Genomic DNA, 26575 nt, shown 5'->3' on the forward strand with positions numbered 1-26575 from the left:
AAATTATTCTTAATATGATTACATGAAGTGAAACCTTTATGTGTTGGATAGCTAGGCTGATCCGTTGACTTAAATAGCTGCCGAAATATGTTATAAAAGAGAAAAAGTGACGAGAAATTACAATGTAGTGCCGCTCAAGATTCCTGATTGAACCCAAAATTATGAGTGGCACAGCAATTGTACTCCTTTGTTTGAGACATAATATCTTAACATAATTGCTTGTAACTAATTCTAGTAGGCTTCATAGGAAACATAATAGCTTTAAGGGTAAATGTATATACTTCTATAATAAAGTCCCAGCCACTGTTCAGGCATTATCTATAAATAAATTTAAATGTTTTATAAAAAAAATGGTTCTGTCGTAAATCCTATTACTCCACTGCTGAGTATTTAAATGATCGGACCACGTGGGACTAGATTTTGATTATTTTATAGCAGTAGAAATGACTGTACAATAATGTATATTTTTATTGAAAAGAGCGCAAAAAAAATGTTGGGAGAGTTTCTTGCACCGCTTCTTCTCTCTCAGAGCGCCATTTGTTTCCGAAACGGTAGTAGTATCTAGTACTTATCAGAAATGACATCAAAAATAATTCTAAAGGAATCAATTTCGAGAAAATAAATGCCTTTTATGCCTTTTAAGTTCCATGACAATCTGATTTGCAACGATACTTCCGACACCCCAGTTATATCGGTCTGTAATTGTTTATAACGCTAATGGAAATAAGTCGTCCAATATAGATCATCGACGATACATATAGCTCAGTGGTTAGTGACCCTGGCTACTGAGCTAGAGGTCCTGGTTTCGAATCCCAGTAGGTGCAAACTTTATATGATGAATGTTTGTTTCTGAGTCATGTTTGAATGTGTTTATGTATCTACCTATATCGTTTTAATTATATCGTACCTACCGTATCGTATTGCACCCCAAGTACAGGCTCTGCCTAGTTAGGGGCAAGATAATTTGCTTTGTTCAACTCTTAGGCCACAAGATGGGGTTGAGCAGGTTATCAACTGTAAAGTAGATCCTGTAGATGAAGCCACAGCCTAAGAGTTGAACAAAGCAAACAGAATTTTATAACCAGGCGTTACTCGAACGGTTAGCTCAGTTGGTTAGAGCACCGGCACGGAACGCCGGAGGTCATGGGTTCGAATCCCGCATCGTTCATAAAATTTTGTTTTTCAAATTTTATTTGTGTATTAATCCTAGAATTGAGGGTTATCACTTTAAAAAAATTCATATTTTTTATTATTATTAATTAATTAATAATATTAATGTAATGGTTTTTTACAACTTAAAATATTATAATTCACTAATCACTTTCAGCTATCTATTATGCAGATTTGAATCAGATGAGCTTCCAAGAAATTTTGAACATATTTCTTTCAAAAAAAAAAAACTAAACAACAGCCCAATTTCTGCGATTTGTTGTCATTAAGTGGTACTTTAAAAGCTTAATAAACTTACTGACTAATAAAGTATTTACAAAAAATAATTTGGCAATTAGTTGATTTAAATCTAGAAACCTTTGTCTATAGTTGCATGTGAATTGACGATTTTAAGCCTTCCATTCACAGGCTGTTTATATTTAAACTAAAAATAGTAAATATTAACTCTTATTTTAGTTAAGTAAGTCATTATCATCAGAATATTAGACAACCATGTCTTATTTTATTCATAACGAACCGACGACCAGTGGGAGGCACCTTTGCACAGGATGCCGGCTAGATTATGGGTTCCGCAACGGCGCCTATTTCTGCCGGGAAGCAGTAATGTGTAAGCATTACTGTGTTTCGGTCTGAAGGGCGCCGTAGCTAGTAAAATTACTGGGCAAATGAGACTTAACATCTTATGTCTCAGTGTCACGAGCGAAGTTGTAGTGCCGCTCAGAATTTTTAGATATTTCTAGAATCCTGAGCGGCACTGAATGGTTATGGGCTGCTCGTCTCATCCCTTATTTTCATTAAAAAAAACGAAAGCTTCAAAATTACCGACATGTTGTGTCATGGATCTGTTAGTAAAACAATTAAATACAAAGCAAAAATTATAAATAATACAATGCTTATTATATTATATAAAATACACTAATAGATTCACATAATAAAAGTTGGTCACAGCAAATAATACATTGTGTACAGTGAAACCTCTGTTATGTGTGAAATAGCATTAGAGCAGCGCGTTGAGAAACTTAGACCGTTCTCATTATTGTGTGAATATTTGGTGACAGCACTGGAGGAGGCTGAACGAGGTTAGATGAATTGACAGTAAAGTAGGTGCCTTAAAATATGTGAGCCTGTGCCCCACAATGAACATTAATTGGGGCAAGATAATCTTGCCCCAAACTAGGCATTGCCTGTACTATGGGTGCAAGACAACGATATATTTAATACAATAAAATATATAAATACATATAAAAATCCATGACTCGGAAACAAACACTCATATTCATCATATAAATGTGTGTACCTACCGGGATTAGACCCCGGGACCTCTAGCTCAGTAGGCAGAGGTACTAACCACTGGGCTATAGATCGTCAACATAAGTCGTTAACATCTTCTATAAAAAAATTGAAAAGGTGGATATTGTTTAGCAGTTATGGTTGGCAAAAGCTATGGAAGTGACTACTTGATGTTAATCATGTGCCAAGTTCAAATAAAAACTGACTAATAATCAGGCTAGGTATCAGACTGGCTAATCTACAAAGAGTGTTATAGAGACGAAAAAGCGTCGGTTGCGCAATAAGCAGAAACATCGCCGCTCACAACGGTACTCGCGGTTCGACCCTCGCCCGCACCATACCAATGTTATTTAAGTTTACAATTCATATATAACGTATATATGAATTCGTATACGACATTTTCAGCGGTTACTCATTAGCCAATAAGCGATAAAATGCATTTAATTTCTCAAAATTGTTTCCTTTAGAATTATTTTTGATGTCATTTCTAATATACTAGATACTACTACCGCTTCGGAAATAAATGGCGCTCTGAGAGAGATGCAGCGGCGTAAGAAACTCTCCCAGCATTCCTTTTTTAGCGCTCTTTTTATTAAAATATACAATATTGTACTGTCATTGCTAATGCAATAAAATAATTATAATCTAGTCCCAGACTGTACGATTACTTAGATATTCAGCTGTACTCCACAGCTATTTATTTTTAGATAATACCTGAACAGTGGCTGGGACTTTATTATAAAAGTGAAATTTAAAAATTTTAATTTTAAATTAAATTTTATCATTTACCCTTATAGTTATTATGTATCTTATGAAGCCTACTAGAATTAGTTACAAGCAATTATTTCATGTATAATAATAATGAAAATAACTATTAAGAGCATTAATTTGTAAATTAACATAATGTTTGTATATTTCAGATTTTATTTCTGGTGCTGGCCACGGGGATGGCAGCGAGACACCGACCTCGTCTGCAACAGCCCATCGATGCTTACGAGTATGAACCGGAGGCGCAGGACAGAGCTGACTCGAGAGTAAGTTGCGGCAACACTGACTATATGTGCCATGTTCGTGCAGGGAAGTTTTATTAGGACAATAAGGGACGAGATTGTACGCCCCGACTGATGGTAATATATACGTTCTGCCCATTACAATGCAATATAATATGCTGCTCAGGATTCATGAAAAACTGAAAAACCAAAAAATTCTGAGCAGCATTCCAATTGTGCTCGTCACCTAGATACATAAGATGTTAAGTCTCATTTGCCTAGTAATTTCGCTAGCTACGGCGCCCTTCAGACCGAAACACAATAATTCTGAGACGTTACTACTTCACGGCAGAAAGATGCGCCGTTGTGGCACCCATAATCTAGCTGGCACCCGGTACAAAGGAGCCTCTCACTGGTAAATATGCTGCTACTGGTGTATACCTAGGTAACACTGAAAATGAAAAACGGCTTAATGTAGAAAGTTGCCAATACTTTTATTGTTTTTCGAAGTAATCTTTGTTCCTCGAAAGGAAACACCCACTGAGCTGATTTTCTTTTGGTTTCGGGTTCGTAGTAATATATCCAGCTTTTATCACCTGTCACGATGTCAAATACAGCATTTGAGTCTCCGCCGTTGAACTTATCTAACATTGGGCGACATCAGTCCATGCGAAGGTGTTTCTGGTTGTCGGTTAAAGTATGGGGAATCCATCTGCTACAAAGCTTCCTGATGCCTAGGTTTGCCCGTATCTGCTGATAGGTCACTCTCTTATTTTCCTCTTTCATGCGTCGCACAGCACTGATGTTATCTTCTGTAGTCGCTGTTAAAGGACGTCCCTTACGCGGATCATCATTGAGATTGCTACGTCCACGCTTAAACTTGTTAAACCAATTGTAAATAGTGGCACGAGATGGGGCTTCATTAAGAAATGCTAATCGCAGCCTATCACAGCTTTGTTGTTGAGTAAGCCCACAACGAAAGTCATAATAAATCATTGACCAAAAATTTTCTCGCGTTACTTTCATTTTCACATGTAATTACAAATAAGTAAATACACTCTTATTAAAGAGTTTAAGATTTGCCGCCAATTCACAAAAACAAATGACAAATGAATACAATATACATTCGGTTACCAAAGAGTTCTAAGATTGAAATTCAAAATAAGTTTTCATTAGCAATGTTTCTAATTGGCCAGTTCTAAACATTTTCAGTGTTACCAACGTATAGAAGTACTACCCGTCACCTATATGATCTATTTGGAAGGTTTTATGTTCAGGGGTGATTGTATGTGTGTGTGTGTGTGTGAATAGTCAAGCGTTCCACACCACAGCCATATTGTGTCTACGTACAACTTGAATCCACCTGGCACCTATTATAACAATACACACAACACATTATAGATTCTTACAACAAATAAATACAAATCTACGTCAATTACACTATACTATGTGTACAGTAATTGGTGTAATTACACACACATGAAACTATACATTATAAGTCTCAGGACTGTAAAAGTGGGATATTATTTGAAGCATTTTTAATGGATCAAATAAACTTTTATATTTTTAGCATCTAACCTTCACAATCCATTAGTTCCTCACGATGCTCGAGTAAATCCCTTTTAAGTCTCTTGGACTCCCCTACTATTATATAAATTGTCATTATTTTGTCAAACGCTTGTCACTCTGTCTATCTACTACTAGATCCATCCTATAATTTGAATGGCGCTTATCTGTTAGATAACACTATTTATAGATTATGAAACGCAAATGATGTCTTAATTCGATATATAAATAGCAAATAGCCTATTCGTAACTTTACTTGTCAATTGAGTAATATATTATTAGGTATTATTAATATTCTCAGTATTTAAACTTTTGCTGCATGTCTTGCCCGGTCATTTTCCCCTTCTTCTTCTCTATCCTTTATTGTTTCAGCTCCGTGACTATAAAAGAGAGCCCGTTCCACAAAAGATATCAAATCAAATCAAAATCACTTTATTTATTCACGAAAAAATAACCACCGACCTAGGCACAAAGCCCGTTTAATAAACATGTTACTAAACTAATAACAATCAATATGAAGTATGGCTTGTAAAAATAAAGACTTAAAAAAAGTACAAAATATAGTTTAATGCATATTCACTATATATAATAAATAAGATGTTTTATAGCGATCTCTGCGATTTTTATTTTATTTCAATCTATATAATTTGTCTGACTGATTTATGTTATGGTTATTGCCTAAAAGCCAATAGGTCATATCAAGGTCATTATTTTTTTTCTTTAACTCACGATCCTTACTGATTGAATACATCCTTCAATGAAAGTCTTCTGAAATATTTAATTGAAATTGCAGGTTGTGTTAGTATCACCGGAGGCATACGAGTCCCTGTACCAGGCACAAGACAGAAATGACGAAGAATACGAGACGAGACCAGTTCAAAGACCGCAGCCACGCGCTAAGCAGTCCCAGACTCACGAGGGACCAAAACAGCCGCCTGTACAGACTATCAGAAACTACAATAAGGTACGGTACAAAAAAATCAATTTAAATCAAAGTATGTTTAAGTTAAACATCTTACCAATTACCAAGAAGGAATACCAAGAACGCTTCAGAAAAGTTTACCTTCAAAGGTAAGAAGTGGCAAGAATTTATTCAGTGCCACTCTTTAACAACAGCTTCATTATTTTACAAAATGTTAATATTATATATCGTCATGCAGCAAAAGCAATCAGTCATTTAGGCTTAATGGTATAAGTTACTAAATCATAGAAAAAAAATTTGACTAAGGCATCAAACACTTAACTTAATTAATATCCTATATTAATATTAATTGAGGTGAGATAAACAAGGAAAGACTAATATGCATTAATGAAAACTCTGATAAATCAACAGATCCTTTATGTAAAAGGATACAAGCCTGGTAAACAAATACAAGCTCGTTTAAGTTTCTTCAATCATTTGAATTAGTTAACTGTTTTTTTGATTGTGTCAGGACTGTCAATGTAGAATATTATGCAACATTATAATTAAAATAATACACCATTTAATGTGAAACGTTTTATGAGAGTATGTTAATATGTTGCAGGTAAATGATGACGGTAGCTTCACTTTCGGCTACGAGGCGGCTGATGGTTCATTCAAAGAAGAAACCCGAGGAACAGACTGCGTGGTTCGCGGCAAGTACGGCTACGTAGACCCTGATGGCAACAAGAGGGAGTTCACCTATGTGTCGGGTAACCCATGCGACCCCAACAAACCAGATGAAGACGAACAGGAAGTTAACGCTCCAGAGTCAGCGGAGAGAGACGACGGAGTCCCAAACTACCCGACAAGAACTGCACAGAGACCGACAACTACTCGACCAACGACTACGTACTTCCAAAACGACTTCCGTGACGCTGACGAAGATGAGGCTGAAGAGGAACCTTTACAGCATATCAGACAGCGTGTCGTTCAACGTCCACAGCCAGTTAGACCTGTACTTCGGCCAGCATATCCAGCTCAGCAAGTGTCCATCACTCCCCGCCCACTCCAAGCTACAACACCAAGAATCTTACCACCTGCAACGACATACAGACCTCAACTCGTGCAAGTGACAGCTAAACCTCAAATACAATACAGTCCCGAGCCAAACTACGCTCCATCGCCAACACCTGCAGTCCTAACATCTTCACGACCGGGGCAAATTGACTTTGCAGCTGAATTCGCAAAGTTCAACAGAGAAAACCAACAATTGCAACAACAATCTACGACGCCGTCTGGGTTAGGGAACCCGAAATCTACAATTTCCGCTAGTCCAGCTCCTAGTGGTAATCCTTTGTATTCTACCGAATTGGTCTACGATCCTTCCAGCGGACAATACAACACCCAACTGTTCCAAGCTTTACCGCAGACAAAGGGTGAATTGAACCTTAACCAGAGACTACAACCTTATGTAGCTCAACAGCAACAACAACCCCAAAGGCCATTTATCCCATCTCCTCAAATCCCTTCAGGTGCTTCTGTGCCTAACACTCTTTACAGGCACCAACTGCAGCAAACGAATCCACAAGAACTTTATCAAAGGCAGCAGGCTGAGAGTCAGTTCCAAAGCTCTGCCCAATTGTTCGCTCAGCAACAACAGCTTCAGCAAAGTCAGTTACAGAGAGACAGAGCTGCAGCAAGGGCCCAGGCGCAAAGATTAACTCAGCCACAAGCTGTGAGAGCGCAAGCAGCACCACAGTACTACTACGTCCCGAGGTCCGGAGGTGAGAACTTATCTTCTGGACAGATCGACGCATTCTTAAGAGGTCACGGAATCCAAGTATAGATGTATATTTTTAACTAGTTAGTAGGCAACTGCCGGCCGACACGAGTCCTTCCGGCCATAAAAATAATCAAGATTTTTCGGTCGCAGTTGTGTTGAATCTAGTTGGACTGTAATGAGTGGCCGTGAGTGTACATACGTCTAATCAGTACCTTAAAATAATAAAAATAGAGATAAGAATTGAATACACTTTTGTACTGGAATGTCCCCTACGTCAACTTAGGGTTGCCTGTAAAAATAATAATTATTTTGTAATATTTTGTTTTTATAATAAATTATACTTTTTTTATAATATTTATTGGTATTTCATTTTAAGCAAATATTATACGTGCTGTCCGATTTTTTCTATGTAAACCTAGTTTCTAGAACAAAATAGCCTCAGGCTAATAAGCACTTCGTTTAACATAACATTTGCAACAACACTCTTGGCAAAACGGCATGAAGCATCATCAGTTCGTACAGTAACCAGATAATAAGCCTTCTTTAGCAAAGAAGCTTTAATGTAATTATTGAATTTGTGCTCAGTGAGTCCAATGAAGAAGCCCTTAACTCTAGCTATCATCTCTCAACTCTAGCATTTGAGTTTAAATTGTAAATTGCACACACATTTATGTTCCGTCAAAGAGTCAAGTCAAAAAGGTCTACTAAGTCTACACAGGACTCTGAAGTGTAAAAACTGTGTGGCGTAGTAAATACAAGAAGTACGTGCAATGACGAATACATACAGACAAATCACGTCATATAAAAAGAAAGCCGAAATATGGAACATGCCACAAATGACACCATAATAAGCTTCGACTGCTATAATTAAAATTCAAATTCAAATATTTTTGTTCATAATAGGATATGACATCACTTATTGAAAGTCAAAAACTACCACCTATTCCTAAAGGAATGCCTCAGAGCTGAGAAGAACGGGCGCAACAAACTCAGCGGGGGTTTATTTTTCATAAAAAATTTGTTTACAAAGTAATATCGTACACTCAAGCTTATTATTTAATAGCCTGAGGGCGGTTGCTCCATTCACAATATAATAATATATCTATTCATTGCTGTTTATATTCCAGTAGTTTAAAATATTCTTGGTCAATTAGCAGCAATGTAAAAAAAATATTCAGTTCAGCGGGCCTACCATGAACTCTTATCGCGATTCAACTGACAATGGAATGTGAATCGTGTTGTTAATAGCTTTTAAAATATAGTGAAAACATAGAAAAGAAAATTTTTATTGATTAAAGATGAGATGAGAATACTTTATTGGTCTTTTTTGTAAAACAAAATACTGAAAATAAATACCAAAAATGAAAATACTAAAGACGAGACAGTATAGCCTGTTCGCAGGAACGAATAAAAATAAATGTACTCTGTGGTCCTGTCAAATCAAACATCAATGGAGGTGCGTTCATAACTCGTTATTTTTACGAAAACACATAACCAAACATTTAATTTGTAATTCAAAGAACTATATTTATTTATATTACTATTATTTAATAAGTATAAAAAAGGGCTAACTGGTTTATAATTTGATGCAATTGCGCAATTTAGTATTTTCTACGCAAAAAAACCGCTAAAATCGTATCATTTTAGGTTTCGAAACGCAATTTTATTTCGTTCATTCTTCATAAGCGATCCAAACGCCATTTAGTAAAAGGCACTTCATGGTACGAATTTTAGTGATTCAGTTTAGGTACCTAAACTGAACTGCATCGAATTCGCATTGCTTATTAAAAGTTGATGGTAGGACAGGTTTGATTTGGACAGTGACAGTTGACACACGACTAAGAAGAAAACTGTGCTTACACTGACTGCGAATGATATGTTCTATAGAACGTCATAGAGTGCGTGGTTTAAATATGCTTTGCCGGCGGTAATTACCGACCATCTAGTGCCTCGCTTACTTGTTTTGTTTCTTTCTTACAACGCAGCACTCTGAAGTGTAAAAACTGTGTGGCGTAGTGATATGAACAAGTGCGTGGTAAATAATTTTCGGCGGCGTTGTTTTAAGAAAGAATGTTCAAGGGCCTTAATAGTTTAAAGACTAAGAAAGATGGTTACAATTCTATTATTTCCACTTTCACCCTTTCACGAAGTTGAAGTTTATTTACTTTTTTTACCTTAAGTAAAAGTTTAATAAGTTTTTTTACCTTTTCCATAAAAATGACATTCCCAAGTAGTCGGTATCTTTGTAACATGAGACCTATTAAGGAAGGGAAATAAATATATAAACAGCACGAGTGTTACAATCATAACTTAGGCATAATACAAATTGGTTAAAAAACCTAAAAAACACGCTTTGGTTGAAAAGATAATTGTTGAAATTTAAAATGAACATCAATTCCTGCCTTATCGACGATAGATGATTTTTTTTATAAATTAACAAAAATCTTATTTTGCAAATTGAGCAGTGGAATAATTTTAACAAATTAATGTATTGTCATCGGTCCTGGATAAATCTACGGAGTTAAAACGAAATCTGGCTGATTATAAACAAACATACATAGGTGAAGCTACTAAAAGCGTGTAAAATCAGATATAATGGCGAATAGATGACATGACAGCCCGATAGTGCACGAACAATTTTGATTTGTCAATGTGTGCGTTAGCTAGTGGTGGTTAAATATTCAATATACTAAGTGACTGAGATGTTAATGCCAAGCGTCGATGACTATTTACGACTTATCAATCAAAGTCTGTTATAGTACAAATAGATACCCTTTCCATTTCTATCTCTTTGTTTTGCTATTTCTATACTTTATATTATATCTGTGTGTGTGTGTATTTAGGTGTATTTATATCCTATATTATGGTAATTTATTGCGTTATCTCAAGTTATAATTAATAACAACTCCTTCACGTTTGGGTTACCTGGTAAAGATCGCTGAGTAGCGATATGGTCTCCCATTAACAGACACCGTGTACGGATATCTCAAGCAGGCCACAACCAGAAAGAGACTGAATATTGAGAACGGCCGTTAGACTATTGTGTGTTACCTTTTAGAAATCGAACAATGGTCTTAATACAACAATTATTTTAGACCCTAAGCTCATTCGTGTGTCTTGAATTATGTTTAATTATTATTAAAAACTATTTAAATATGCGTACTATAGAATTACAAGGTTTATAGAGCGGAAAGTGGTATAATCATTACGTATCGTGGCCCACTAATATAATACTGGTTAGGTTTCCGCATACCATGGTTATGCTGGCTTGCGTGTTTAGGTAACTGTTAGTTAGCTAAGGATAACAATTCACAGATTGGACAACTCCTGTTTACCAGTTCTACATAGAGAAATAAAACTGCATATTTCTAGCCGTCTATTTCTTTGTAAATACCGCACCATCTTGGAAAGATATAATATTTTTCCACTTAATATTTTCATTTATCTATCAAAAGGTTTAATTTTTAACTTGGCTAGTGCCAAGCTTGGCTTAGTAGCCAGGAGAGTTTTATTTTCTAAAATAAAACTTTTTCGTCGCCTCAGTTCTTTTCGTCGAAATCGCATGTCGCATTACAACTTGTCGTGGACTAGGGGTGAAGTTGAATCATAAATATCAAATGCTGCTTTCAATTTAAGGTGGCGGGGTAATCTAAGATGTCAGATTTAAGCTCTCAGCGGTGCAGAGCTACGTTCCCGAGCGTTTCCGTTAGATGTACAGATACATACCAAGCTAATAAAAGCGTCTTAAAAAAGATGTACACGTAAACCTTCGCTATATCGTCCATCTATGTGTTAGGTATACCAGAGGTTATACAGCCGATTGACTACGGCAAAAGCTGTAATGCTGCACTAGGTATACCAAAAGGTGACGATTAATTATTCTCTCCATGATTCTTGAAAGAAAAGATGATAGCAAAAGGCCTGTAGTTAGGTATATTCATGCTGAGAACGTTAGCACCGGCGTCACCTCAGGGCACACGTTCTAAGCACGATTGGAGAAATTCCATCCGGCCCGTTCGACTTCCTTACGTCCAACGAAAACAGAGCATGCCGAATAGTTTTCTATCTGAACTGTACTTCAGGCATAGAGCTCAGCCACGGGGTGGACGGCGGTGTTTTTTCGTTGTTGTCAAAAGTCGAGTTGGAGGCAAAAAGAGTGCACAGAAGATCAGCTTTCTCTTTTGCCGTATGGGCCAGGGTATCATTCCTTATGTGCAACGGCGGCATGGACGGCTGGTTGAAGTTACCTAGAGAGACGTCGCTTCATTGTGTAATTTCTGCCACATTTATTACGGGAGTATTTGAAACAGCGGTTTAAAATTATCCCTGCCTCCAAAATCCACCCTCACCACAAATTTTACCATCATAATTATTCACCATCTGTTGTGTGGCGTTCCACCATGTGCTGTATGAAGGTGAACTTCTTTGGGTGGTGCTTGTAGAACGATACGTCATAGGATATCTTGTAAAAGCGCGTTTCTTCTTAGTGGTTTCATTACTGCTGAGGATCATGACTTATATTCGATCGGCCAACGAGCTGTCTCCATCGGGTTCGCTCCGTCGGGTGCTGGAGTGCGGTGCTTATGGGGTTTTAGTATATAATATAGCATATAGTCTAACAAAATGTGCTCTAGACCAGGGGCGTGCATTGGTTTTCTAACAAGGTATGCACTGCAGATTGAACTAGTCGTAGTTGCACTTTAGTCCAACAGTACTAGGTTTTGAGGTCTAATTATTGAAGTTGCATATCGAATATGCAATCTGAAGACTGCCTACCGTAGTTATTTAGCATCTAGCGTAAGGATTTTTTTATAAGTGGTTGTTTCTTAAGAGTTTGAATAACGGAATCGGTTCTTCGCGAGGTAGGCACTGCCTAAATGCCTATAAGGTATGCACACCCCTGCTCTAAGCCTTAAACTCTAGCAGGTAGAGTCGTAGAGTAGCTACTTAGATTGAGCTGTTTTTATATTCCGAAACGTGAATATATCAAAAAAAAAATATGACACAATTAATGGTAGTTAAATATGAGATAATTACTAAAAAAATAAGGGTAAGTGTTAGTAGCTAGTTACATTTGATATGTTTATTTTGTTTTACATACTATGAATATATGGGTGTTAGCTATACCTAAAGCTAATAAATTAATTTGTAATATCCATCCCAACGCTGTGCCTAGAATCAGATAAATGCCACCTCAAGCTCTCTTTTGTGTTAATTAAAGTAAAACACAATATATAGCAGTATTAGAGAAGGATTTAGAGCATTGGGTATGTTGCAAGTAAAAGTTGATAGCTGTAAATGTAGAAGGCGTTGATATCTAACTTGACCACTCGATCTACACTAATTGTACATTTTTGCAGATATCAGAATAATGTATGTATTTAAACAAATTATCTAAATATAATCTCAATATACATATATCTATATGTAGAAATAAGGCTCATTTCAAGTGTATTGTTGATGTTATTTTTATTATTATTCATTTTGCAAAAGACGATTATTGTATCTAAATAATCGTCTTTGATAATCATAATGTCAGCGTCAACGAATATTATTTGCATACTGGCGTACGAGTTCGAGGACAATAATTAGTAGTTAGGGAAGGTGAAGATGAGACGGGATGTCATTCTGTACCAGAAAGAATAAACGATCGCTTGCAACGCAGAGCTGCTCGAATTGTCGGAGATCCAGTGCTCTGTGAACGGCTAGATCATTTCGCGTTGCGTAGGGACGTCGTCTCATTGTGTATCTTCGACCGCATTTATCAAGGGGAGTGTTCCGAAGAGCCGTTTGATCTGCTTCACAAATAAGAACACGCCACAAATTAGGATATCATCCCGCCATCTACTGTGCGGTTTTCTTGAGCGGTTGGAATAAGCTTCCTTGTGCGGTGATTCTACATACACCTTTCTAAAAGGACGGCGACGCTCCTGTGATTCTTCTAGGTTGGGGGTGATCACTTTACCAATCAAACATCTTGGGGCGGCACTACAAAACAACACTACCTTAAAATAGAAATGTGCCAAAGAGCTATATTGAAAGCTTTTAACATTATAATACGTAAGTTTCCACCCCACACTCTGTTAAAAGTAAGCAACTCACTACCAATCTTCCTCTAACTCTATTAACTAGTAAAGGTTTTAATAGAGCTTATTATCCTGTATACAGTAAAATTAAAACATAACGAAGAAAATATAGAATCTGTGAAAAAATATTCTATAAGAACTAGTCTGTCACAACGCTACTTCTGTGTTCAAAGTTACATATACAATAAGGTCAACAGAGATCTATCAATTTTCCATATCAATAGAACTAAAGACAAGCTGGTCTTGAAAGAGTGGTTACAAATATTTGACTATACCTCCACTGAAAAATTCTTACACTGATAGTAACCGAGAGTATAATACTTGCACATACACACAGGCATACACGTACACACACACCTACCCAGGCTATCGCAATAGTTGCAAAGTACATCCAAGAGATCAACTGGGCTTTCGACCAAACTTACGAAGTCACTATTAACTGGATGTAGCAGGTTGAGCTAGAACTAGCATAACACAAAACGGAAGTTGTCCTAATCACAAGTAGGAAACTAACCGAAACAATTTTACTCATAGTCGGAAATCATACACTTACGACACATCCTTTTATCAGGTATCTTGGAGTACTTATTGACGTCCGTCTTAGTTTCAAGAAGCACGTCGAAAGCATAACAACAAAGTCAACAGCAATGGTGGCTAATCTGGCATGACTAATGCCGAATGTCAAAGGGCCAATGCAGAGAAGGCGACTATTGCTTACCTCCGTAGTTACATCAGTCTTAATGTATAGCGCTCCTATCTGGTCAAATGCACTTACGAATCAGGAATCTCGGCGTAAAGCTGTGTACAGACTAAGTGCATTGCGGGTAGCAAGTGCGTTCGGCACTGTCACCAAGGACGTACTGTGTATTGCTTGCTCATTGCTGGTATGTTACCACAAGAAATACTAGCCCTCTCTACTTCCTCAGAAGAGATAGCTCCCACCTGACCACAACCGAACTGAGCAGTTAAGAAAGAAAAAGGAGCCTGAGTCATTACCAGGCATACTGGGACGCCTCAAGTAAAGGGAGGTGGACTCATCGGCTCATGCCAGTAATAGAAGTATGGTTGGACCACAAACACGGAGAGGCTGGGTACTACCTTACACAAATGCTTTCTAGACTTGGTTGCTTTTGCGAAAACCTGCACCGGTTTAAGCATGTTGATTCTCCGAAATGCCCTACATGTACTATGACAAATGAAAACGCGGAGCACGTATTCTTCATATATCCACGAATTAAAGCTGCCCGTAGTATATGGGAAGAGTCATTAAAAAGCACAAACAGGATTCAGACAGAAAATATTAGATATTACCATACTGCTGGAATCACAGGAAGCCTAAGATGCTACAAACGGCTATGTAACCGAAGTGCTAAAGGAGCTACGCACTCTAGCGAGAGAAAGAGCCCATATAAGCTAAGCATCAAATGAAAGTAGCTGCTCTCCTCCCGTGAAGAAATGCTTGACGCGCGGGGAACAACGAGAGAACAGAAGAAAGAAGCGGCTTTTTATGGAAGAGAAGGACAAACCACACCGTGGTCCATTATTTTATCTATTTGGAATGGATGGCTATTTGTCTAGTCCTGATGAGTCCTAGTAACACCGCGTCCAGAATTGAACTATTGTGGCCAATAATACTTATTAGTGGCCAACACAATAGTTAAAAGTATAGCTTGTCGTCAAGCCCTGCTGCCTTTACGAACTGCAGTATCTTCTTAACGCGAGTATTACAAACAACACCTGGGCTTATGCATTAGTGGGCCGCAATCGCAGAGGAGATGAAGTGACGTTTCATCGGCCTTAAGGCAAAATCTGCATGTTTTTTCGTTTTTAATTCCTACTACACCCAGGTGCCAGTTTAGGCGACAATGCCCAGTTAGCATCTTGGTGAGTATGCAATGGTTTTTCCTGATAGAGCTTCATTCGCATTTCTATTATTGAATTCCCGGAACCCAAAAGGTAGCGGGTTCGAGTCCCGCATCGTTCATAAGTTTTGGTTACAATTTTAATTCATATAATGAATTCCAGAAGTGATATAATTTTAAAAGTAACAAATTGTTTAAATTTAACAATTTCGGCACTATTTTTAATCTTATTAATCGAATAATTACTGAATAGCAAATTTCAAAAGTTTTAAATAAATAATGGGATTTGAAATAATTTTGAAATTCTTCAGACCTATTAAAATATCTTTCTGAGTACAAATCCTACAATTATTGCCTACTTTCGTTAATCCCCGCAGTCACCCAATCAGCAAACATATTGCAATCAGAAACTTAGATCTCTGTTTATTTTAAACTACAGCCAAATTCCTTGAAAAACGTTTAAAAATGATTTAGCTTATTTGGATTAGTGTTCGTATTGCTTGCCTTCAAACAATCTAAGCAATCTATCTCTACTTTTCATTAGACAATTTAATGATCTTACAATTTCCTTTAACAATAATTAAAACATTCCATTTCCTTCAAATCTAACTTTTGTACACTTTGCACTAGTATGGAACTGAATATGTTATCTAGACAGATTGAAGTAGTCTCACACTGTCTTACTAGACAGTTCTAAGGAGTTCAATGACGCAAATGGACCTACTGGTCCATAATCTGTTATGTTGTGATTTACACAAACTTAGAAAGCTATTAATGTTAAAAATACTTCATTAGTATTTTCAAGAATATTTATATTGAAATCTCCGCACACAATCAAATGTTTTTGTGTTCTACTGAGTTTACATAGTTTCATCCATATTTGTTCGAATTTAACATAATCTGAAGACCTAAGCCTATATATGCATACCTAACGTGACGATTTATTTTTTTGCCAGAGTGGGTGGGGCTGGATCTGCGAAATTGAATAGTATAATACATTTTAGTGTTTTACAATTTTTTTATTACATAAGATAGAATAATACAAAATAATCAAAGCACTAAACAGAAAATAGCTAAGTGGGTACGCACGCCCTAGTAGTAGCGTGACTTGTAAGTCGTATTAAGTGTCGGCTGAAAATTTTTTTTTCCAAACATCTGGTCATCTTCCCGTGCGAAACTGGCTTCCCGTGAGAGGCACTATATTACAATAAATTTTTAATAATCTTTCGGTTTGTTTCCAAAAGCGGAGTATGTCGGCCTTGTAGGGGACCCTGGGACAGACTGCCAGAAAGAAAGACGTATGGTCACGTTATGCATACCATTTGAATTGCAACTCATTTCTCTATATATTTCACATTTAGACAGGCTATAGCTTTCCTTTCTATACACTTAAGTATTTTATTTATAACATAATATTAAGTTCTATTGTGGTATTTTTGGCCGGTAGTATGATGAGTTGTGAAGAAAAGTGTGCCTTTGACAAAACGAATTCATGGATCTAAAGGTTTCATCGAACATTCAACAGGAAATATTATCTTTCTGATCTTCTTTGGGGCTGCTTTATTCGATGTCGGGATCAATAGGATAAATTGTAACTCATATTGACAATGTCAAAAAATATGAGCGAAAACCCTTGGTTTCTATGCTAGTATGCACAATAGAAAATTAGACCTTGAACTGCTATTATTAATTGTAATTATTTTCCAAAGAATTGAATCTAGATTGACCCAATACGGCGCAATTACAGCTGACATTGACTCGCCCGTGGGAACGTTATACAATCACCAGACAGTCAAGTAATTAGACCGCTTACTTTTAATAAATATTTGCAGAAAGATGAACGATCGTCTCGAACAAAGCTAAGACTGGATACTGTACGAGGCACGCATATACACCGAATGGACAATTAAACAATCAGATTGTGTATACCATGCCTAAGAATACAATAGACAGCGTCGAGTGATATCTATTCAAATTAAAATATTTTGATTTGAAATATAAATCACTTATTGAAAGAGAAAATAATAAACTTTATTTGATCGTTAGACTTAAAAATGATCGCAAACAAATCAACGGGAATCTATTTTTAATAAAAATTATTTTTCTTTTTAAAATCTGTCCATTTGTCAAAATTTATTTTAACAGTACACTGCATCGATAACCTATTTCATTAATTTGAATTATTAACCAAAGCAACATATGTTAAGCATGAATAAAAAAATACAAAATAAAAAATCAAGGTAGGTATGTTATAAATGTATCTGTAGATGTAGAGAATACAGATACATTTATAATACAATGATTTTCTTATATTTTTATTCTTTCTGTATTCTGCGTCTTGGCAATAGACATACACATATTCAACAATATGGTCACTGAATATGACTGTAATTTCCATCTGACTGTAATTCAATTCACCATCTTCAATACAAGACTTCAGATATCAAAAGAGGTCAAATACCTAGGTGTGGTTCTAGACAGCAAACTGAACTGGAGCAGCCACCTAGAACACAAAATCAACACCGCGAGTATCACTTTATGGCAATGCCGCAAGATGATTGGCAAGCGATGGGGTCTCCAACCAAAGCTCACCTTATGGCTTTACACAGCAGTGTTGAGACCAATGCTCACTTATGGCTGTATAGTGTGGTGAACCAGGATCAGGCTTACAACTTGCATCGCCAAATTACAAAAATTTCAAAGACAAGCATGATGTGCGGTGACGGGATGCATGAGAACAACTCCTACCGCCGCCTTGTAAATAGCCCTGAGCATCCCTCCGCTCCACCTATTCATATATCAAGAAGCGGCAATGGCTGCGCTAAGATTAAAACACCTGAAAACACAGAGAATTGACAAAGTAAGACATCTTAGCATACTTTCAGAAGCATGGTCAGCTATGCCACTTGTGGAAGCAGCTAGTGATAAAATAGAGCGGACATTCATTTTTGACAAAAAATACAGAATATAGCTGGAGGAAAGGAATGACAGTGTCCTTACACATTATGAGCTCGACATCTACACAGATGGTTTGAAGACGTATTCAGGCACAGGTGCGGGAGTCTTCTCAGAAGATCTAAACATCAGCATATCCGAGTCCTTGGGTAAGCTTAACACTGTATACCAGGCTGAATGCATGGGGATTCTGCTAGCTGCCAATGTTATCTTGGCCAGACAGGTTCAAGATCACACCATTAGAATACTCTCTGATATGAAATCGGTATTACAATCCCTTCAAGGTAAGATAATCAATTCCAGCCTATCCAAAAAATATGAGCGAAAACCCTTGGTTTCTATGCTAGTATGCACAATAGAAAATTAGACCTTGAACTGCTATTATTAATTGTAATTATTTTCCAAAGAATTGAATCTAGATTGACCCAATACGGCGCAATTACAGCTGACATTGACTCGCCCGTGGGAACGTTATACAATCACCAGACAGTCAAGTAATTAGACCGCTTACTTTTAATAAATATTTGCAGAAAGATGAACGATCGTCTCGAACAAAGCTAAGACTGGATACTGTACGAGGCACGCATATACACCGAATGGACAATTAAACAATCAGATTGTGTATACCATGCCTAAGAATACAATAGACAGCGTCGAGTGATATCTATTCAAATTAAAATATTTTGATTTGAAATATAAATCACTTATTGAAAGAGAAAATAATAAACTTTATTTGATCGTTAGACTTAAAAATGATCGCAAACAAATCAACGGGAATCTATTTTTAATAAAAATTATTTTTCTTTTTAAAATCTGTCCATTTGTCAAAATTTATTTTAACAGTACACTGCATCGATAACCTATTTCATTAATTTGAATTATTAACCAAAGCAACATATGTTAAGCATGAATAAAAAAATACAAAATAAAAAATCAAGGTAGGTATGTTATAAATGTATCTGTAGATGTAGAGAATACAGATACATTTATAATACAATGATTTTCTTATATTTTTATTCTTTCTGTATTCTGCGTCTTGGCAATAGACATACACATATTCAACAATATGGTCACTGAATATGACTGTAATTTCCATCTGACTGTAATTCAATTCACCATCTTCAATACAAGACTTCAGATATCAAAAGAGGTCAAATACCTAGGTGTGGTTCTAGACAGCAAACTGAACTGGAGCAGCCACCTAGAACACAAAATCAACACCGCGAGTATCACTTTATGGCAATGCCGCAAGATGATTGGCAAGCGATGGGGTCTCCAACCAAAGCTCACCTTATGGCTTTACACAGCAGTGTTGAGACCAATGCTCACTTATGGCTGTATAGTGTGGTGAACCAGGATCAGGCTTACAACTTGCATCGCCAAATTACAAAAATTTCAAAGACAAGCATGATGTGCGGTGACGGGATGCATGAGAACAACTCCTACCGCCGCCTTGTAAATAGCCCTGAGCATCCCTCCGCTCCACCTATTCATATATCAAGAAGCGGCAATGGCTGCGCTAAGATTAAAACACCTGAAAACACAGAGAATTGACAAAGTAAGACATCTTAGCATACTTTCAGAAGCATGGTCAGCTATGCCACTTGTGGAAGCAGCTAGTGATAAAATAGAGCGGACATTCATTTTTGACAAAAAATACAGAATATAGCTGGAGGAAAGGAATGACAGTGTCCTTACACATTATGAGCTCGACATCTACACAGATGGTTTGAAGACGTATTCAGGCACAGGTGCGGGAGTCTTCTCAGAAGATCTAAACATCAGCATATCCGAGTCCTTGGGTAAGCTTAACACTGTATACCAGGCTGAATGCATGGGGATTCTGCTAGCTGCCAATGTTATCTTGGCCAGACAGGTTCAAGATCACACCATTAGAATACTCTCTGATATGAAATCGGTATTACAATCCCTTCAAGGTAAGATAATCAATTCCAGCCTATTACTTGAATGCCACTCAGCATTAAATAAGGTTGCTGGCAAAAACAACAACTTAACACTTCAGTGGATCAAAGGTCACAGTGGGCTCAGGGGCAACGAGGCGGCAGACCAACTAGCTAGGAGGGGTTCTGAGACCCAACCGGTTGGACCAGAGCCTTTCCTGCCTCTGCCACATGGTTTGTTCAGGAACCACTTAAATCAAAAGATAAAAGCACTACATCAACAATACTGGGATTGCCTTGAGGAGTGCAGGCGAGCCAAAGCAGCTTTACTTTGCGCCGACTTGCGTTTTACAAGGGAAATCTTACAACTTAATCGGTGTCAACTAAGATTAATATTATGTGCGGCCACAGGTCACGGCAATTTTAACAGGCACCTTTTTAATATAGGTGTCATGGATAGCCCTCTGTGCAGAGGTTGCCTGGGGCAGAGGAAACAGCCGCTCACGTTCTTCTGGAAAGTAGTGAGGTGGCAAACTACAGGGCGAAGCACCTGGGATCACCAGGCGCTCTTCGGGAAGTCTTCCGAGACGTTAAGAAGTTGGGTGACTTCTTGGAGGAGCTTGGCTGGTTGGAGTAGCCTCTACCACCCTCGCACGCAAAATAGGCGCATATGACGTCAAGTTGCGGGAAGCGCCCGTATGAAGAAGAAGAATATGACTGTAATTTGGTGTTGTATTTGGAGAGGCTTTTCCAGTGAGAAGACTCTGATTGCCCACGAATCTTGCTGCAACTCCCTGAATACTGTGGCGGTTTAGTCAAGTGAAGTGAAGGTTCCCACGATCCTGAAGTTAAGTAGCAAGTTTGTTTCTGCGACTGTTAAGTCTACTCTAGTAGCTCCTACTGAATTGTTATATTTCTTGGCTTACTAGTTTCACTTTCACTTTTTTTTAAATTAATATGAAAAAGTCCAAAGTATTATTGTTATATGAGAAACTATACTATAATATGAATGCCTTTCTTGATACCCTGGGAATGGATATACCCCCCCCCCCCCCCGTTTTAGTACTTTTAGTAGATTTATGTCACAAAATTTTAGAGTAAAAGGAGGCCTGCTAATTTTCTTTCACCTTTTCTTCCCAATTCTGAGATATTAATTTCCTAATATCCATTTGGTACATTTTAAAATTGAAAATGCTATTATATTAAAAGGAGTTTTTAAGGAGTTCAATGACGCAAATTCAGATAACTTTAGTCTACGTAAGGGTGCTCGCAGAGCCAAATCAAGTTACGTCTAAAGCAATCCTATTTTAATTAAATCTTTTGAAATGTTTTACAACACCGAGAGGCAGCAATCGATTGCAGATTATGAAATTAGTTTAAAATCAAAATGAAATTTCCTTCATCATCACCGGTTTTTATAAATTAATATTATATATATTCTTATTTCAAATATTCTATTCAATTACTTCATAATTTATATTTTTTCATACTATTTTTTTAAAAACAATGGTTCTCTATTTATTTTTTGAATATTTATGCAGTATATTACCAACCAATTAAAGCAATTAAAAGTATTAATTCGTGAAACATTAAAGTTTGAAATAAGATATTATTCCAGTCAAAGACCAAATCCAAACAGTCCATACCTACTTACATTTACATTTAACTTTTAATTTGAAGAGCTATTCCCGATCACACAAAGTGGCATCACAAGTTTTCCAAATCCGTTCCGTCTATTTAACTTTATTCTGTAATCTTACAGCACTTGTAGCCACATAGAAAAAAGATTTCCCGCTTCAGATAATATAGTGACAACAATAGAATGATTTGCGTAAGCGTTCACACGCTTAGGATATGAGTGGGGTTTTACATTTTATATAGGAGAGTATTGTTCGCGGCCGATGCCATAGTGCCGTCATGTGGCTGCCTTTATCAAACCGAAATGATCCCATTAATATTCTTTGTTTGCCTTACAACCTGTTCAGCGGTATCTACTACCGATTCGCAACAAAATGAAACAACAACAGAATCGGCGACAACAACAAAAGAAATCCTTAAGGCTAGTGAAACTGGTGATCCAACAAAATTGGAAATAGTAAAGCAAATACGTCGTCTTAACGATGATGGGTCTTACACTATAGGCTATGAAGCAAATGACGGAACTTTTAAAATTGAAAGCAGAGATGTACGAGGTAACGTGAAAGGTACATTTGGATATGTTGACGAGGATGGTGAGATCAAACGTGTCACATACAGCTCTAATGGTGAAAGTACACCTATTCCAGTCTCAACTACATCTACAATGAGTACACCTATGATGGTAGTGAGGGTGAATAAAACTGTGTCTACAACCAGAAGACCAACAACAATAGTTTATCCGACTAGAAGTAGTGCTACTACACGAGGGACAGTTATTCAAGCGATACCAAGGAGAAGACCGGTGTCCAGTTCCACTAGAGCAACATCATCTGACCCAATAACTGAAACAGATAGAATTGATGAAACAACAACAAATAGTCTATTTAATTTAAAAGAAGAACGTGTAAAAACGAGGACACAATTATCAAAGCCAATATCAGCGACAATTACCAATGATCTCATAGCTAAATCTACAACTAGCAAGCCACCGCAAACTGTGAAACCAGTGTATGAAGAAGTAACAGAAAAGGAGTTAGATGTGACCAAAACTAATGGTATACGTCGCCAGCTGTCAGGTACAAATTACAACCATCACATGGTTAATCTACAGCAATCAATGGGGGATGATTCCACTGATGTCTATGGAGGCCATATGTCTCATGGAACCGTACGACCTCTATTCACAACAACACCTCGATCTCGACTGCTACCCGTACATTCCCTGATAAACTCTAGACAACGATCACAACAGTATCAAGACATACAACATAATGAGGAAACCGCAGAAACAAGCACCGGTAGAATATACGATCAACAGAACATTGTAACGTCAAGTCCAAGACAAGTTGTTCACATACCAGATCATAGAGAACAAGAAAGATATTATAATCAACCTATTTATCAACGGCCACCTGCAGCAGTAAATTTCCGAACTGATGAATATTTGCGAGACAACCCTGGTGCTCCAATACCGATTGGAAACCAGCGGCCCTTTCTCCAGTACGAGTACCAGGACAAAGTACTGGACTCACAGGTGTTGAAAGACCAACAAAAAGTTCATGATCATGTGCAATACGATGTAAGGCCTGTCACACGAGTAATACCAGTAGATGACAGAGGCGTGCCCATTCAAGGATATAAAACACGATACGTAAATTCATATCGCCCTCCACTGCAACGATACGACCCGTATGAGGAAATGCAATCAATAACAGCCCCTGTCAGCACAAGAGATTTCCGACGCTTGCTTCAAATTTTGATACTCCGACAAAATCGATTGCAAAGCTTGATGGATCAGCTGATGCCGACCCCGTACCATCCCAATCAACCCTACCGACGAGAAGAATACCAACCTAGATATTACCAAGAAGAAGACCGGTATGAGTATAGACGTGAGCCACAATATCGGCAAAGAGATGAAGTCTATTCAAATCAGAACTATGACCAATACGAGAGCAATAGATACGTACCACGAAGAAGAAGTTACAGGCCGTATGATTCAATAACATCAGCTACAAATAATATCGACGAACCAGATGAATATCTTCCAGTAGAAGTCAGGGAAGCGTTGCTTTTGAAGATGTTGATTCTCGCAATAAGTCCGGATTACATGCCAACACCTGCGCCTGCTACGGAGCTGACGACGGCAGCGCCGACGAGGAAGCAGGTGAGAAATGTCCAAATACTTGGAGAAGAGCCTACCACGAATACAGCGAAACCTTAGATAGCATCATTTTGTATTTACACTATGATTGGAATAAAACTGTTTTAAATGCATTATTACATACAGCAATTTAAAAGTCCCTTAGTTTCAACAAATGAACAGCATTTATAAGGAACAATGATATTTTGTTCCCCTATATCTTGCGATAAAACACTAAGTTTTGACATCAACGACTTTACCCATTCTTGTGCAGATATTATTTATCATTGATATATTCAGATAATTTGTTAAAATATTTTTATTTCAATGGCGTATGGTGTAATTTACATATATATTAATTAAATATTAATTGATCTTGTCCTTGTAAATATACGATAGATATTTTATTACAGAATTTTGACATAGATTTGTTTTTTCTTTTTTACTTCACTATAAACAAGAATCACTTTGGACAATATAGCGCAATCATTTCTTGTTTACTTTATCAATGTAAGAATAGCTGATTCAGTCCATTATATTTGAACAAAAATTTGTTAAAAGTTAACTTACGATACAAATGCCACTAGGAAACAAATTCAAGATTTGCTCAACATATTTTCTCAAAATCACAATAGACAACCTTCACGGCAATGGCTATTGCAATTTGTCGGTCTGAGAAATTTTGACATATTATTTTAGAGTCATGTTATACTTTTTCTTCTCGTTCGCTAGCTCTATCATATTACTCTACTCTATCATATTACTAGCTGACGCGGCAGACTTCATACTGTCTCAATCGATAAATAAAATATCTAAACTTTTGTATAAAATAAACTTAAAACAAACAAAAGGAATCCTTTTTTATAAAAACAAATAAAATAATGCTCGGTACGAATGAAATTTTATTATTATTTCCGATTAACTACACACGTTATTCCTTACTTATGATACAGTCTGTTAATCAAATCAAAGCTTTCTGATAAACTTTTTGTTTTGTTTTGTTGGTGCGGGTTCAGAAATTTTATTTTTTGACAAAGCTTAAGATTTATCAACCTACATTAAAATAATCTGATATATAGTTGACAACTGTAGTTAATCTACCTACTACAGTTACCTAAAATTAAGTTTATTTTTTACCTCCTGAGAAAGTTAGAAAGATATAAAGATTCTAATTAGTTATTCATTTTAAAGTATTCTTTCAATTTTTCTGAACGACGGGGGACACATCAAAGGTAAAAAAAATTGTTGTTTTTATTTCATTCCTAGCATTTTCACATTTATTCACCTTTTAAACCTTCTCTGGACTTCCACAAATAATTCAAGACCAAAATAGGCCAAATCGGTACAGCCGTCCTCGAGTTTTAGCGAGACTAACGAACAGCAATTCATTTTTATATATATAGACTAGTGGACCCGACAGACGTTGTCCTGTACACACGTCTTAAATTTGAAAAATCGGTCCAGCCGTTAGGAGGAGTTCACTAACATACGCATGAGCAGGAGAATTATATAATATGGACGGAATTGAGAATCTAAACCAATCTCAAATTCACTGAAACAAACAAAAAAATCATCAAAATTGGTCCAGCCGTTTAGGATGTAGTTTAATTGTGAATCTTAACCATTCTCAAATCCACCTGAAGACACACACCAATCTCAAATTCACTGGAACACACAAAAATATCATCAAAATCGGTCCAGCCGTTTAGGAGGTAGTTCAATTGTGAATCTAAACCATCCTCGAATCCACTTGAAGACACACAGAAAGTTTCATCAAAATCGGTCCAGCCGTCTAAGAGGAGTTCAGTGACATACACACGCATACAAGAAATATATATATTAAGATAGATTCACTTGCATTAGTACTTAGTTAGTCCAATAATATTATATACTTCTAAATATCATTGAGTTAGTCTCAATTTGTTTTATACTTAGTTGCCCACCTAGAAACTCTCCGTTGAAGTAAATAAAGCTGGTTTATTTACTTCAGCGGAGAGTTTCTAGCTCCAGAATACGTGAGCCCAGAAAGCAGACGTTATATTCCCGATCTGAGTGAAATAATCAATGTGATATTATTTACAAAAGGCTATTCAAAAGTGACATTCAATGAATGAATAGTCTACTGGTCTATTTATTGCCAGGATAAAAGGTACAGTACAGTCAGTACCACTCACATGACCTATTTAGCAAGGAAAACCCTGCGAACACTACTACTATCTGTTTACGAAGTAGGTTCTACGAGGGTATGTGAATAAATGAGTAATTTTTAGTAGGTTTTATCATTGTGA

The 26575-nt window shown here is 36.9% G+C and overlaps 2 protein-coding genes across 2 annotated transcripts in view; both read left to right on the forward strand.

Moving 5' to 3' along the window:
* LOC126967991 (uncharacterized) overlaps positions 1–8056 on the forward strand; it is a 58992-nt gene extending 50936 nt beyond the window's left edge. Inside the window, exons 2-4 of the mRNA XM_050812750.1 lie at positions 3381–3494; positions 5809–5979; positions 6542–8056. Coding sequence (XP_050668707.1) covers positions 3381–3494; positions 5809–5979; positions 6542–7765 — 1509 coding nt within the window. The 3' untranslated portion in view covers positions 7766–8056. The remainder of the gene's footprint in view (positions 1–3380; positions 3495–5808; positions 5980–6541) is intronic.
* A 14370-nt stretch (positions 8057–22426) lies between these two features.
* Positions 22427–24712, forward strand: LOC126967971 (uncharacterized). The gene has a single exon (XM_050812701.1). It carries the CDS (start codon positions 22449–22451, stop codon positions 24366–24368), a length of 1920 nt encoding a protein of 639 aa, XP_050668658.1. The 5' UTR covers positions 22427–22448; the 3' UTR covers positions 24369–24712.
* The last annotated feature ends 1863 nt before the right edge of the window (positions 24713–26575 follow it).

This window comes from Leptidea sinapis, chromosome 14 (genome assembly GCF_905404315.1).
Source record: "Leptidea sinapis chromosome 14, ilLepSina1.1, whole genome shotgun sequence".
Taxonomy (NCBI): Eukaryota; Metazoa; Arthropoda; class Insecta; order Lepidoptera; family Pieridae; genus Leptidea; species Leptidea sinapis.